General features: G+C 39.5%; 1 protein-coding gene across 2 annotated transcripts in view; it reads left to right on the top strand.

The window, feature by feature from the left end:
- Positions 1-2,681: 2,681 nt before the first annotated feature.
- Positions 2,682-15,460, top strand: part of LOC131435823 (sorbin and SH3 domain-containing protein 1) — a 200,937-nt gene continuing 188,158 nt past the window's right edge. For both annotated transcript variants that reach the window (XM_058604038.1, XM_058604039.1), the window contains exon 1: positions 2,682-6,247. In XM_058604038.1, coding sequence (XP_058460021.1) covers positions 3,673-6,247 — 2,575 coding nt within the window. In that variant the 5' untranslated portion in view covers positions 2,682-3,672. The remainder of the gene's footprint in view (positions 6,248-15,460) is intronic.

Below are 15,460 nucleotides of genomic sequence, written 5' to 3' on the forward strand. Positions count from 1 at the left end.
GCTCTGAATCCAGGTCCAGAATTCATTCCCAGGCACTAGAACCAGAATCAAGGTCTAAAATTCAGTTCCCGATGCAGAATTCATTTACAGAATCCTACTCCAGAATACAGAACTAAAATGCATGTCCTGAATTCAGATACAGAATACAGTCCTAGAATTCAGGCCCAGAACCCAGACGCCCAATTCAGGTCCATAATTCAAGTCCAGAAATAGAATGTGGAATCCAGGTCCTGAATACAAGCTCAGAATTAAGGTCCAGAACTCATTCCCAGAACCAAAATACAGCTTCGGCATACAAATTTATAATTCAGATATAGATTCAAATTGTATAATTCTAGTGCAGAATCTAAAATTCAGATCCAGAATCCAAGTCCAGAATGCAGGAGTAAGTCGGGAGTTCAATATTAGTTTCATAATTCATTTTCAGAATTCAGCTTTCCGTTCGGGATTTCTGATGAAACACTCGAAAGAGTAGCAAGTATTTACTAAAATTGAAAAATGAAATAATGTGTGTTCGTCTTTATGGTGTTTGTTAAAAAATTTTAGGGGGCGATTATTTTTGAGTTCGCCTCGGGCGCCAGAAATGTTCACTACGGCTCTGCACAGTTTGAAAAATTCTTGTGATTTTATATCTTTTAAGATGCACATAAATGAAGCGTCATATTTCACATAAATTTATGTTCAAGAACATGTAAAATTGTGTGATTTGAAAATTACATGGCTTTAAAAGGAATGAAATAAAAATCAAAAGATCGACAGCAACAACGCAACTTGAACCGAAAAACATTAGATCACAAAGCACACCAATTAGTCGACAGAGCCACAGAAGCACATATCTGCTGCTAGGCTGGTAAATCGTGCATATAAATTCATACAGTCTCACTTGCTAGACGAGTGCAAATTACACTCGGAGCCAGTAAATTTCTGTTCGAATGGAATATTGCGTTATTTGAGAAGTTAAGTAGTTATGAATTGTATCGTTTGAAGAATTATGTCACCTATAAAATTCATAATTTCTTTCTGTGTGGTTATAATAATGTGATTTTTTTTAAGATGGGAGCGGAAAATCTAATGTAACGAGATCAAATGGAGAGCTAGGAAAGTGGGTTCTTGAGCAAAATTGTTTAGAATGAAATGACCTACAACACAGAAAGAAAAAATGAAACTTACACGACATGTAAACCGATAGTACGATGAAATAGACATCAGTTGAAACGAAAATCTGATTTAAAACCATGATTGATGTAAAATTACATTTAAAATTCATTTAGTTTTTCATTGGACAAGACTGTATATTTACAAACCGCTTCGTTTTGTAATGTAAATTTCCATTCAATTGCCTGCTCCAAATATGTGCATGAAAATAAATGTAAAATCACAAAATATTTTTATCTGTGAACTTTTATGAAAAATGCAATAATAATGGTCTCATGAAGATGATGCTTCATGCTTTTCATTATTTCTTAGTCGTGATACCGGCTATGGATTTGTATCCGTGTAGGGTGTAGGTTTGAAAAAATGTTCAGTGTAGCACTGCGAAATGAATATGTTTATATTCGTAGTCAAGGGTTACTGTGTGTAGTAGTGTGATAAAACGGCATCTGAAAGCGACCCGTACACTTATATAAAAACTGTCATGTTTTTGTTTTCATTATGTTTAAAACTAAATCAAGTTTTCTGTAAATAACGTAAGGTCATGATGTGAACGAAGTATTATGTTGGGTTTGTTTTTGTGACGTTAAAAGCTGTCACAAACCAGTATACTACGTGAAACCGAAAGACCGAAAAGGAAAGACATATGATTGAAACAGCGAAAGAATGAAAATTTGCGAACACTTCCTATCCAATTTCGATTTAATGATAATAATTACTTCCACATTCTGCCAAATCACACAACCGTTTTAATAACGTTGTCAACGCGTTGCTTAAAAGAAACATTGGTTAACCTCAAAACCAGTCGTGACAAATTTGAAAAAATAGGGAAGCCCTAATTTCGTCGATTGATTTAATGGGGGAAACATACTTCGCCAGAAAAGACAACACGGGAGGACGCAACAAACTTGGTCTTAGTGGTGCCGATTCCCGGCGAAAACCATCCGCCTCCTTCTGGCCCTTGTTCTATCGTGTCAGGCCGCACCGTGACAGAGACGGCAATAATGTGGTGTGTTCGCCATGTACTTTTTGATCACACACGCAAACCGATCGGCTCTTGAACTTGGGACATTGACATTTTTTTTTCGTTTTCTGGCAACGGTGCCACCGTGCGGTCGGGGAAAGAAATTGATACTTTGTTTTTTTTTTGCGACATAGAAAGAACAACAAAGCATGAATGAAACTTGAATGTCACACATATTTCACCGCCAACTGAGTCGGAAAGTGTAAGCTGATAGTGGCGTTTTGCTGGTTCCGTTACGACGCCCAAAATGAGGGAGGATTAGTTTTGAGGGTACGCCTATGTTTAGACTTACAGCCATGACCGAGGGGTGGTTTACTTTATTTTATTGTTGTTCGATTTCTCGATTGGACACGTGGTCTTCGTGGTGGACAGGACCGGCATTAGAATTAGTTAACTGATTGACAGTGTTTTCGGTTGGTTATCTGGGTCGTCGTGTTCGTGTTGGTGTCGAGTGTGAAGGCGCTTTTACGATAGCGGAGTTTAAACAACGGCAAAATCTTATCTGTAAGATAGCGACAACGGTGGCCTACGAAGCGCAAGAAATTGAATCCCTCAGAAGGAAAGGTGTGGCAGCAAGTGCTTCTTTTCTTTACTTTTCCCGTCCAACTTATTAGCAAGAGGGGGTGAAAAAACGAATTAATTCGAAGCCGCACACAGTATTTACGAAGCCGGTAAGAGCTTCGGAGTTGAAGTACGGGCGTCTGTTCTTTTCCAAGTGTTACTCTCGCGACCAGCAGATCTGGACCACATATTTTCAAGTGGCAAATCGTGTGCCGCTCTAATCAAAACGCGACGACGATACTCGTAAAGTGCGCGGAGTGAAATCTGGTTTGCTTGCAGCACGACCGCGACCGAGAGGAAATATTTTTACCGTTGATGTGAGGGCCCCAAAAAATCTGCGAAATTTTACCAGATAACTGCAGTTGCGTCGTGATTCTGGCCGCCGAAGGGTCGTCGGAAAGTGAAAGCGTGTTTCGGGTTTTGCAAAGTTGTGTATCTTGTTTGTCATTGTTTGTGCAAAGTAGCTGTCAGTCGAAGCAAGCGACGTCGAATAAATACCGTGGCGTTGCAATGGCAACTGCGTTTTTTGCGACGGTGCGCAAAGTGACCGGATAGGAACTCGGAATAATAGGCAAATTGCGCATACACTGATGTGTATGAGTGTGTCAAGCAGCCGCCACTGCTAGAGAATATTGTTTTGTTTTATTTGCGCGCCCGTCCGGTGAAGCACAATTTATATTGCATACATATGTTTTCGTAATTTAGCCGCACGTCAAACTCTCTCTATCCCTCTCTCCCTCTCACTCACTCACTCACTCTAACTAACACGCGCGACGCGACGCTATTCTAAGTCGCTACTTTCAATTAGTGTTCGCGTATCAATTGCGAATGGAGGTGCCCCGTTTTACAATCCGGCGACGAGTGGACGACAGTTGCCCAAGACGATTTGCACATTGATTAGGACGGAAATCTTCGAATCGGGAGCGGCGACAACCATGAAATGCTCTTCGTGTGTCAGCAGCAGTCGACCAAAAAGTGACGACGAAGAAGCCAGTCCCAGCGAAGCGATGGACAGGGATAGTGAAGAGTACCGTGTTGAATCCCCACCGGCCATCCCGAAACGTCCCTCCACCACAAATATCACCGCCAAAGTCCAGCCAATGGTAACGATTGTCGAAGTAACATCCGATGAAAATCACAGCCCAAGTCCGAGCAGTAGCGGCCACCATCTACGCCCGTTGGACATAATTACCGAGGAGACCAGTGACGTAAGTGACACGGAAAACCGTCCACCTTCTCCCAAGCCCGACTTGTGCTTCCCGCGGCCCAAACCCCGTTTCAAGAAAAACAACATACCCCGAAAAACGAAACTAGATAACAACTACCTTCAAGGCAAACAGGAACCGACGGTATGTGTGCTGGTCGATGCCAAAATACAGGAAACCTCGCCGATTGATGAGTACCGTAGCATCTGCACCACCGAAACCGTTCCGGAAGAAATTCTCGAAGTTGAAATCATCGATCTTGGTTCGAACTCAAGCAGCCTAGCGGATTTGACAGATGACGGTGCCTTTGATGAACCCGCCTGCTTAGTTTCCAGCAGCAACGACACTCACGATTCTGACACGGACGCGATAAACAACAATGACCAGCAGTTGGGCAGCAGTGACGCCATCCACGACACTCGTGAGCAGCCGCAATCGATTCCGCAGCTTGATAATGGCAATGATAATGAACCGATTGAATCGGCACCGGTGCTTTTTTCCCCTAAACAACAAATACCAGAAGAAGAAGAAGAAGAAGAAGTGCACGATGAAGACGTCTTGAGTGAAGAGGATAACAACGGGTACGGTGAGAGCGACGTCGTCGTGAGTGGAAACAGCAAAACTTTCACGCAGTCGCCGTTGAGCACGAACGCAGCTACGCAAAATCTGAATGATTTTGTTGTTGTTGATGATGATGATGATGATGGCGATGATGATGATGAGCATCCCATCAGCGAACGCACGGAATCGGATCGGGACGACGATGGCCGGAGTAGTCTTCTCGCGGATGTTGATCGTGCTAGCATCGTGACGCAGTGTGACCAACGAAATGTCAGTGAGGTGAAAGGTTGTACCGACAACGAAGAAAACGACGACGACGACGACGTTGACACGAGTACGAGTTCAATTGAGTGTTGTGTGGTGACTCATCAATCGATGATCGGGGATTCCGGGGGCCAATCCGACGAGATGGTAGAACAAAACGTTGAGCAAGTGGTGCGACCTATGGTTCCGATTCCGCTACCACCGCCACCTGCTGCCGAAACGACGACGACGACGACGGCGGCGTCGGTGTCTGTGCGCAGTGAGTTGCATTCAACGCCACCACCACCACCGCCAGTGACTAATCTGGGTCAGGAAGTACACGAAGGCCTACGGTACGAAAATGCTCAAATTTATAGTGGCAGTGATACTGGTCAAATTGATCCTTCAGATGCTGATCAGAATAGTGCGGAAGCTGGTGTCGATGCAGTAGAAAACGTGGATGAGTCAAGTGTTCTGTTGAAAATTTTGAAACCGTCGCCACCACCACCGTCATCAGCGCTTGCGGAGGCCAGTGTGGAAAATCGTCCCACTTTCGCCGGCCAGAGCTGCCCAGCAGTCGAACCAAACGGTCACAGTGCGGTGGGGACAAAAATAGAACGCACGGTAAAAAGTGAACAGTTGAGTTATGAAATCGTTCAAGATCAGCGTGTTTTGAGGAAGGAAACTGTTTTTAGCACTAGCGGCGGCGGCGGCGGCGTTGGAGGTGGGGAGGTGATTTTGCGGCGCAGTGGAAACAACCGGACGGACGAATCCACGGCTGGCAAAGAACCATCACCGGAACAGAAAGCGGCACTGGTGCTTGACCTGCGTAACGAATTGAGTCGCATTAAGGACGCCGAACTGCAGGAAGAATTTCGCAAGCTCGAACTCGAGGCGGCTCGTTTCGGGGAGGAACTTGATAAAATGGCCGTGGTGCAACCGCCGCAAACCGACAACCTAACATATTACGTGTCCAAACAGAATGACTTTGCTGTGGAACGGCCAACTCCTCCCCGACAGAAACCACCTGCCATGGCCAAATCCTCCAACGATCAACTGTACAATGAATGGCAGCAGCGGATGGAAGAACGAGAGGCTCGTCGGTTGCACAAAGTCATCAAAATATCATCCTCAAACGAATATTCTAACGGAACGGACTCCATTGCCCTTCCGGCTGCACCGACGGGGACTGCCACTTGTTCCGATGATCCCGACCTAGGCGATGAATTCCTTCGGAAAGTGAAGGAACGTCGTCGAAAGTTTACGATTCCCGGTGGGGGGGACAGTGACTATGACAGCAGTGCTCCGAACAGTGTTCCCGGAACTCCCGTCGCTAGCCGGAAACCAATTCCGAAACATATCGAAGCAGAATTTGCCGAGTTTGCGGAAATACGAAAACGTCAACAGGCGGCAGGACGCGATGAGGACAACCACCGAGCGCCGATGAAAACGACGACGACGACGCCGACGACGCCACCGGAAGAACCAGAAGCGAAGGGCGGTGAGTTATCTACCGGGTCGAAGGCTGAGCCCGAGAAAAGCGAAATCCGTCACCGATTACCATCCGTATTGGTGCTGGCTAGCGCGATTGGAATCGTTGCTTGGAGTGTTTTTCGTTTGCTGTTCGGACGGAAGTGATACTAGTCTTTGATTTGTGTTTTGTTTGATTGTTTGTTTGTTCATATGTTTTCCCATCCTACAGAAAAAAAAAGATATTATTGTGTAGACTAGACAACGGAAAGGTTGTAGAAAGATAATTCTTAGATTCATAGGACGATTTTCTGTTGATTGTTCTGTTGAGACCGCCCAGTGGAGGCGCATGGTGAATAACAATTAAAGTTTAACCGGTAAAACTAATCCTCTTTTGTTCAATTCTCCGAACAACTTCTAACAATAGGAATTTGTGGGATTTTGTGAAAAATACGACTTAGTTTGATCCATGGAATGCTTTTACGAAATATTTCCATCTTCATCAGACTTTCTGAACTTGATTTCATAACCTTTAGCTAGTTTTGCATGAATCTCAACAAGTGAATATTTGCTCTAGAAGTAAGTTTTTAGAATGAATCCTCTAAAATTCAAGTCTTTGTCGTAGAAAATGGTAACCTATTTGCAAAACAAACCACAATTTTGAATACAAGAGCGCGAGTCAGGCCAGCTTCTTTTTTCTGATCAATAAAAGGACTTCATTCGGGCTATTCTGAACAATAAAATGCTTTCGACTCTTATATACATAATTTTTTTTTCAGACCCCCTATTCAGTGACCGAACGTTGTCTTGATGAAAATTTACAAACTCGTGCCTTGTTTGATATTCCAGTCATTTTTCACTGCGCTATTATCACAACTTTTCGATATATTGGAGAACTTAACGAAAATGCAATTTTAACAATAAAATGCTTAAGTTTAAATTCGAAGTTCATAATTCAAGATTCAACGTTCGAGGTTAAAAATTCTACATTCAGGTGTGTTACGGCCAAAAATTGGGCAAATAAGAATGAGTGAAAAAAGTTTAAATGTATGATTGGAAATTCAAATCATGTCTTTTTTCCAAAATCAATTCATACAAAATACAGAAGGAAAATTCATGTCCAGGTTCAGAATTCAGAATTAGAATCCAGGTTCACATTCGAGATTCAGAGCTATGCCTCGGCTCTCTGTTGAATTTTCAGAATTCGAGTCCAAATTGTTCTGTTCAAATACAGAACTAAGATCCAGATTCAACATTTCTCCAGGAATTCAGATCCAGCATCTAGGTTTGGGATAAGAATTCACGTCCAAAACAGAAGTCCATGTTCAGAATTCAGGTCACGGAAATCTATGAATCCCTGTCGGGAGTTCAAGTCTAGAACCCAGGTACAAAATTCAAGCCCAGAATTGGGATCCCGATTTCAGCTCAGGAATCCAGCTCCATGTTCTGAAACTAGGTCCAGAATTCAGGTGACGAGTCAAGGTTTAGGCTCCAAAACTCTGTCAGGAGTTCCGGACCTGAATCCAGATCCGGGATCAGGATTCTGGTCAAGAACCTAAGTCCAAGTCCAGGATGAGAATTGATTACCACAATCCAGGTTCAGGCAAAACCTTTGTCAAGAATTTCGATCCAGAATCGAGGTCCAAGTTCAGAATTCATACACGGACAACAATCTATTGCCGGAACCATGATTAAAAATCATGAAATCATGAATAATGTCTATCATGAATAATAAGTCATGATTTCATGAGTAAAATGATTGATATCATGAAAAAAAAATACATCTTCCATAAAATTTTTCATGATTTCAATCATTTTGTTCATGAAATCTCATAAGAAGACATGATTAATGATTTCATGAATAAAAACTCATGGTACTGGCGATAGATTTTTATCCGTGTAACCATAGGTCAAGAGTTGAGGTCCAGTATCTCGTTCCAGAATCCAGGGTCAGACTAAGAATTCTGGTAAAGAATCGAAGTCCCGAATTTAGGTTCAGAATTCAGATTCTGCACTCAGATCTCAAATTCATATTCAGAGGCAGTGGCGTACGAGCGCAAAAAAAAATCCCAAGGATAAGTTTGCCGCCCCAACCCCTCTTAAAAAACGTGCGCCCGGGGCGAATGCCCCCTTCGCCACCCCTAGATACGCCACTGTTCAAAGGTTAGGTCAAGTTACTCCATTCAGTTCCAGATTCAAGGTCAGATCCAAGGTCAGAATCTTTATCCAGAATGCAGGTACAGAACTCAGATACAGAATCAAAATCTTTAATCAGGCTACACAATTTGAACTTAGAACCCAGGCCCAGAGTTCTGTTTCTGAATCCAGGTTCAGTTTCGGATTCCAAAATCAGGATCAAGTTCCAGGTACACGATTCCAGATTTAGAATCAAAATCTACGTCAGTAGTTTCAGTCAAAAAACTTGGTTGAGGCCTAGAATCCGAATCCATGCTCAGAATCCAAGGGCAGATTTCTGCTTCAGGCTCAGAATTCTGGTTCAAAATCCTTTTGTCAGTATTAAGAATCCTGTTATAAGTTTGGAATTTCTGTCAATAAATCAGGTTCAAGCTTAGGATTGAGGAATCCTAGAGAACTCATGTCAAGAATCCAGTTCAAATTCACAGCCCAAGAGGAATACACTGGTCAAGAATCACGTCCACAGTCTAGGTTCAAGGTTTAGGTTTAGAAATTCAGGCAAAAGTTTGGAAACAGAATTCTGGCCCAGGATCCAAGTACAAGCCTATGTTTCGAATTCAGGTTCAGAATCTCGGTCCAGGTCTAGAATCCAGATCCATGTTTCGAATCCAAGTACTGAATTCTGCTTCAAGTTCATCCATATCCGGATAAAGAATTTCAATCCAGAATCCAGGTTCAGATACAGTATTCTGATCCATAAACCTTGTTCGATAACCAGAACCAGTGTTCAGGAGCAGAATACAGATCTAGATATCGCTTAATTATTAATTGAGTAAGAGGACTTGCGAGTTTTCCTAACAATCATAGAACCAAATACTAACAAAAGTAATACACACAATCATTCACACCTTTATATCCCAAAAACCGTATTTTTATCTTTATTTTCTCCATGGAACCTTGATTTTAAGTGTTTTCGTTTTTGTCTCTTACCAAAACTAAAAATGACTCGAAAAATTATTTTTGGGCGAGCACCTGAAAAAAAAATTCACAGTGTTGAACGCCACAAGATAATACATCTAAGGCAGATCTGTTCTCCATTGGCCAATGAAATTATGACTGATAAAATCAAAAAAAGAAAAGAAAACGAAATCCATAAACTGATGTCACAAACTTTCAGAGACAGTTACAAATCGAATCGTTCTGCCAACTGAACTACTGTGGATGTGATGAAACACAACTCAGAAGACTACCCGGTAGAAAAGAAAAGGTATTTGATCTGACTGTTCACTGCCGGTTTGGTTCGCATTTTAGTCGATCCCCTGTGGTAGAATTTCGCACACAAAATGTATTGCAAATTTCCTTTTCCAGGTAATCCAGGTAATCTCTTCAATTCGCCGATTGAGAAATTCTACCGCATTAACAGTAAAATGATGTGTTAGATTTTGTTGTGTCTCTATTGACTTTTATTGTTTGCTCGATATGATCTTGAACTAACAATTAATTTCTACCGCGTTAACTGAAAAATGATGATTCGATTGACGGGAAATTTTAATAATTTGTTACTACTTGGTGGGCAGTAGACCGAATGTTATAATCAAAATGGACATTCGACCAGAATAGTTTGTGATCTAGAGTCTAGAGTCAAACTTTTGGAAACAATTAAGAAAACTCATTACGTTTGCTTTACCTTTTTTCGCACTCGACGGTTTTGAGATAGTCTCAAAGCCTGGATGATTATAAAAGGCAAACCATGGCCGATAATCGATCATATCTTCTTGTGCGTTAGACGAGGCTGGTAGTCGTGATTAGAAAGGCTACTGCGATTGGATTCTGGAACTAAATTAATGAATTGAATCTGGATTCTGGTCCACGTGAATTCTGGACTCAATTGAAAATTTACAATCAAGTTTCAGAATTCAGTTTCGTTATTAAGTTCTAGAATACAGATTCAAAAAGTAAAACTACGACTCTGGAACTGAATCCTAATTTTAGATTCTGGAACTAGATTTTTGGAACTGATCTCTTGACTAGATTTCGGAACGAAATTCAGTGCCCTAATTTAAGTTCATAATTTGTATCCAGAATTTTAATTCAGGATTTTAACTTAAGAATTCTGAAACGAAATTCTAGACATGAGTTCAAGATCTAGATTCTGGAACAAGATTTTCGATCTAAAGTCCGATTGACTTCTGAGTCATAATTTAAGCTGAAATGTTGTCCCAAAAAATGCGCGCGAAATTTTAACCGCTTGAGTTGAATGAATCATCGCATAAAGCAGAACTGGCAAAACCGACACATAGAAACCAGGAGTATTTTCAATGGTTAAGCACAGTGGGCTTACCACACGTTTTGTTAGTTTGTAAAAAGATACTCTTATTAATTCGTAACTCAGTTTTCAATGTTATTGATTACTATTACACTAGTATATGCCTGAGCTTAGCAGCAAGTTTAGATTCTGCTTCTAAAAAACGATTGTAAAAAAGAAGAATTATTTTTGGTATCTTTTCCAGTACCAAAAAGTAATTCACCACATGAGAGATCGCGGTCGAATTTCATTATCGATTAAAAAACTGTTGAAACAAGAAATTACTGGACATTCACTAGCAACGAAAATGTACATAATAAGTACATTTTCTATAAACATAAATATTTTTGAATTCTGATTCTGGTAGCAGGTTATATGAATGTTATAAGTTGTCAATGCTTCAAAAGAACGATAATACTTGAGTTGAATTGATTTCATTCAGTAGCCTGTCTTGGTTAAGTTTTTAGTTTTGCTTAAATCTAAAGTAATAGGTATTATATGATAATACACAACAAAGTAACATCAATGCATTGAACTAAACAGAGTTCGACTTTACTAGTATTATAATATTATTATTATTAGCTTAGCAAATGAACAATTTTTTATAATACTCATTTTATTGTAATCAACTCTTTTTTATTCCAAAACAAAATCCAATTCATAAATTCATGTCATTTATTACGTGTAATTTTTACTCACGATATAACGCCACCAAACCCACTGTGAATTTTCCATTCCACTAGCAATACGAAAAAGTTTATGAAATTCTCTTGAAATTTTTCCAAATTTCGGTGGTTTCGGCTAAAGTTTTATAATTTTGAAGTCCTTTTTCAGATTCTTTGTGAAATTTTGCTTCGAACACCAGTTTATACATTTACAAACCAATTACGGCTCGGTAAAGCAAAATTTCAAAATTCTACGAATACTTAGTTTTTTAATTTAACTGGTTTTATTTTTTCGAAATTCTGTATAATTTTTGAATAATTGATCAAAAACGATTGATCAAAAATCAATACATTTCACCTCAATTTCTGAATTCAGTTTCAGATTTTTTTTCCTGAATTTTGTTTAGGAACAACATAATTTATTCAAATTCATAATTCAGTTATAGAATTAAATTCGATACCTTGATCCTGGAAATGAGTTCAGTTTTATAAATATCGAACAAAATTCAAGAACTGAATTCTTGATGTGGATTCCGAACTTAGTTCGGAGCCAATCCCAGACTCCGAATTCGGGAACTGGTGTAAAATCCGACAAATTTCACAAATTGATTCTTTTTAGAAACATTAAAAAATTTCAAAAGAACTGCGGGTAATTTTCCTTCACTGATTATGTAAGTCTACAAAAATAATTATAATATTGTTTCTTGTATTGCTTTACTCTCATTTCTGTAGTTTTTTTTGTGTGGTTGAATGTTTGTCGTCAATAAGTCTAACTTAAGCATCGATGCACCATCAAAATTCCGGAAGTGAAGCATATTAGTATTATTATCGTATTCATGTCCTCCAGTTATGTCTCTGATATTACCCATCTTCTATTTTTACGTAAATCTTGCCTCCAATCACTCTACTAGTACAACTTTTCTGCATATTGGAGAGCTTCTCGTAAATGTTATTTATTTGGCTCTCAATTTGTCAATTTATTTGGCTCTCAATTTGTCAATTTATTTGGCTCTCAATGATGTCTTGAGTCTTGAGTCTTGAGTCTTGAGTCTTGAGTCTTGAGTCTTGAGTCTTGAGTCTTGAGTCTTGAGTCTTGAGTCTTGAGTCTTGAGTCTTGAGTCTTGAGTCTTGAGTCTTGAGTCTTGAGTCTTGAGTCTTGAGTCTTGAGTCTTGAGTCTTGAGTCTTGAGTCTTGAGCCTTGAGTCTTGAGTCTTGAGTCTTGAGTCTTGAGTCTTGAGTCTTGAGTCTTGAGTCTTGAGTCCTGTGTCTTGATTCTTGAGTCTTGAGTCTTGAGTCTTTATTCTAGAGTCTAGAGTCTACCAAAGAAAAAACAAAAACATTAAATAAAACAGGCTTTCTAGACAAAATAAACTACTTGTTTTTTTTTTCGATTATAGAGGTTTTAACATTGTTGTCATTCACCTCTTCGGGCCAGAAAAATTTTCTGACCCTATGTGCGGGGTTGGGAATCGAACCCAGGTGGGTAGCGTGAAACTACTTGTCGTGTTGGTATCAGAATTCGGAAAAGTCAAGTAAACAATGTACTAAAAAATTTATCGCAAATTCGAAACCGTAGAGTTCTAAAAAATACATTCATCAACAGAAAATCACCATGGAGCTGTTAAGGGTTCAAAATCTAGTCATCAGTTAGAGTAACAAATCGAACCCACATAATTAAAATACTCAGCATACTAACTTTATATAAGAAATATTTTGTTTTTGACTGTATTGTTCAGTAATATATAGCAATTAAATTCTTTATAGCCTCCAAAAATAACCGTTTTTTCCTTTGTTTGTTGTATGTTTTATCCATCTAATACATTAAATGATGACATTACTAATTGAGCTCTTCCATCCTACCCTTATTTCTCCCCCTTTGCTATTTTCTCTATATATTTTCGTATTGTCTCGAAATTTATTCACACTATTGCTGAAGTATGCCTAGACTTTTCTTGAATTCAAACATGATCGATTCCTCTCAAGCAGGACCGCCGAGAGCAAATTCGGACCCGAGGGGCAAAATCCTGCCAAATACCAATTTATTCGAATGAAACCTCGAAGTTTTGTTGGAAATTTTAAATATTTAAATACATTCACTTAACAAATAAAAATCACTCGACAAATGGGTTTTTATTTTCCCAAATTGTTTTTCAAGAAGAATAAAAAACAATTTTGAATCTTCGAGTTTCCGGGCCCCCTGAGAGTTCGGTGCCCGGCGGAATTCCCCCATTTTTCTCTTTACTTTTCAGCAGCCATGCACTCAAACACTAAAGAACTGCTAAACTCTTGGCAGTTCTCATTTTCAGTTTGCTTTAAAAGTGTTATGTGAAAAAAAACTTTGTCTCCTTACTCAATTTTCGTAATCAGCTAGAAGCTTTCATGCAAGTTTCTTTGCTGCAGAATATTACAAAATAACGCAGTAGGCCTGTCCGCTCCTGTGTCTAACCGCGCTATAAATTTGCTGGCATACTTCGATTCAACTTTCGGAGATTATTTCCAGCAACGGCCGTATTTCTAAACAAACAGAGCTGTCTAATTGCAATGAAATATGTCCGATTGTAGATTTTTTTTGTTAGAATCCCCAACATGGCAACAGATGGCAGACGCACAGGAAAATCTATTCCTAGACCATTTGTGCAATCTTTTCATGCGTGGGTAACTCCGACATAGAGGCATGATTATTCTACGAACGGAATACCGGACCGGTAATTATGACCAAGCGGTATTGTTCATACGCAATAAATTGTGTTGATTTAATGACCAATAAACAGTTTCCATTATAAGCACAATTAATTGTCATTATTTGCCGCAAATGTGCTATGTTTGGGTTTGAAAATATGGACTGCATATGTACTATTTGTACCTTAATCTTAGTTTGAATGGAACAGCATGCTGCCTTTTGGTTTGGGTTAACTGAGGAGCCGCTCGGAATGTTTTATTAAAGTGTTTATCGAATCGATCGGGTATTTTTGGTAGCTGTTTATGGTTCACGAGAGTTCTTAGTATCCAAGTAGGAAACGATGAAGTCGTGCAATTTTATTGACTTTGCATGTTCTAATCTACGGTATATATTTTTTTTTGCAAGACTTTGTCGCTGATTTCTACCAACAACTTTTTCTAGTCATATGTCTTGTCATGTGGAAGGAGCTAAAGAAGCTTTTTGAGAAAATTTAACAAGTGACTCTGGGCAGAGTTAGGCAGATTTTTTAACAAGTTGTATTTGATTCTATCCTCGTAGTTGTATTGTTACATGACAAGAGTGCAAGTGGTAACTCCACCATAAAAAACGATATATCGTTTATATGCATTTTCGCGACCCGAAGGATCTTCTGTTTCGGAACGCAGTCTGGGTTAACCTTTTTAACGTGTTTGAATATCCAGCAGGTAGAATAGGAGTATTCTTCACTCTCGTTTGTTGTTAGCCATGATCCAAAGAGTTTAGTTATCTACGAACCGACGCCAGTAATTGCTTATGTTATCATCTAATGCCGCTTAGTTTCTCTAACTAACAAAGTTCCGAGGTTTTCATGCAGAAACTCTTTCGGCGTTCAATTCTGAACACTGTTTGTCCAATCACGGTGTCGAGAATCAGGCAAGCCCGAATCGAGTACTGTTTCTCTGGAGGAAGTTCGATATTTCGTGTGACGTCATACAAAATATTGATCCTAATTATATTCCACTTACAATCAACCCCTTAAAAAAGTTGGACAGAGAGATAACTCCAAGTGCGCTACGGTCTTGCTAGCTGCCGATATGGAACTCTTGTCATTGAAAGGGCAATTTACCTTCTCAGGAAAACTGCTATTTTTGCAAAATCAGTTCTCTTCGCTGTCTTTGAGTGGAAATTCAAAAGAGAAATAGCAGTTTGTTTTGGCAGATTATTTCTAAATAAACTGATGTTTTTTCTTGACGATTCATCAACCAATAGTGGAGAAAATTGCTTTTGCGTTTTTGTTTTTTTTTGTTATGCAGAAATTCATAAAATTTTATGCGAATCGATAAGACCATAGATAAATTTTTCAATTCGATTGAAATCGAATGTGTGCATACACTGACGATTATTGTACTGCAGTAAACTTCACATTCTAACACACAACCTTCGCTGTCTAACCGAATGGGTATCATACCGTCCTTCTTT

The sequence above is a fragment of the Malaya genurostris genome, chromosome 3, assembly GCF_030247185.1.
Source record: "Malaya genurostris strain Urasoe2022 chromosome 3, Malgen_1.1, whole genome shotgun sequence".
NCBI lineage: Eukaryota > Metazoa > Arthropoda > Insecta > Diptera > Culicidae > Malaya > Malaya genurostris.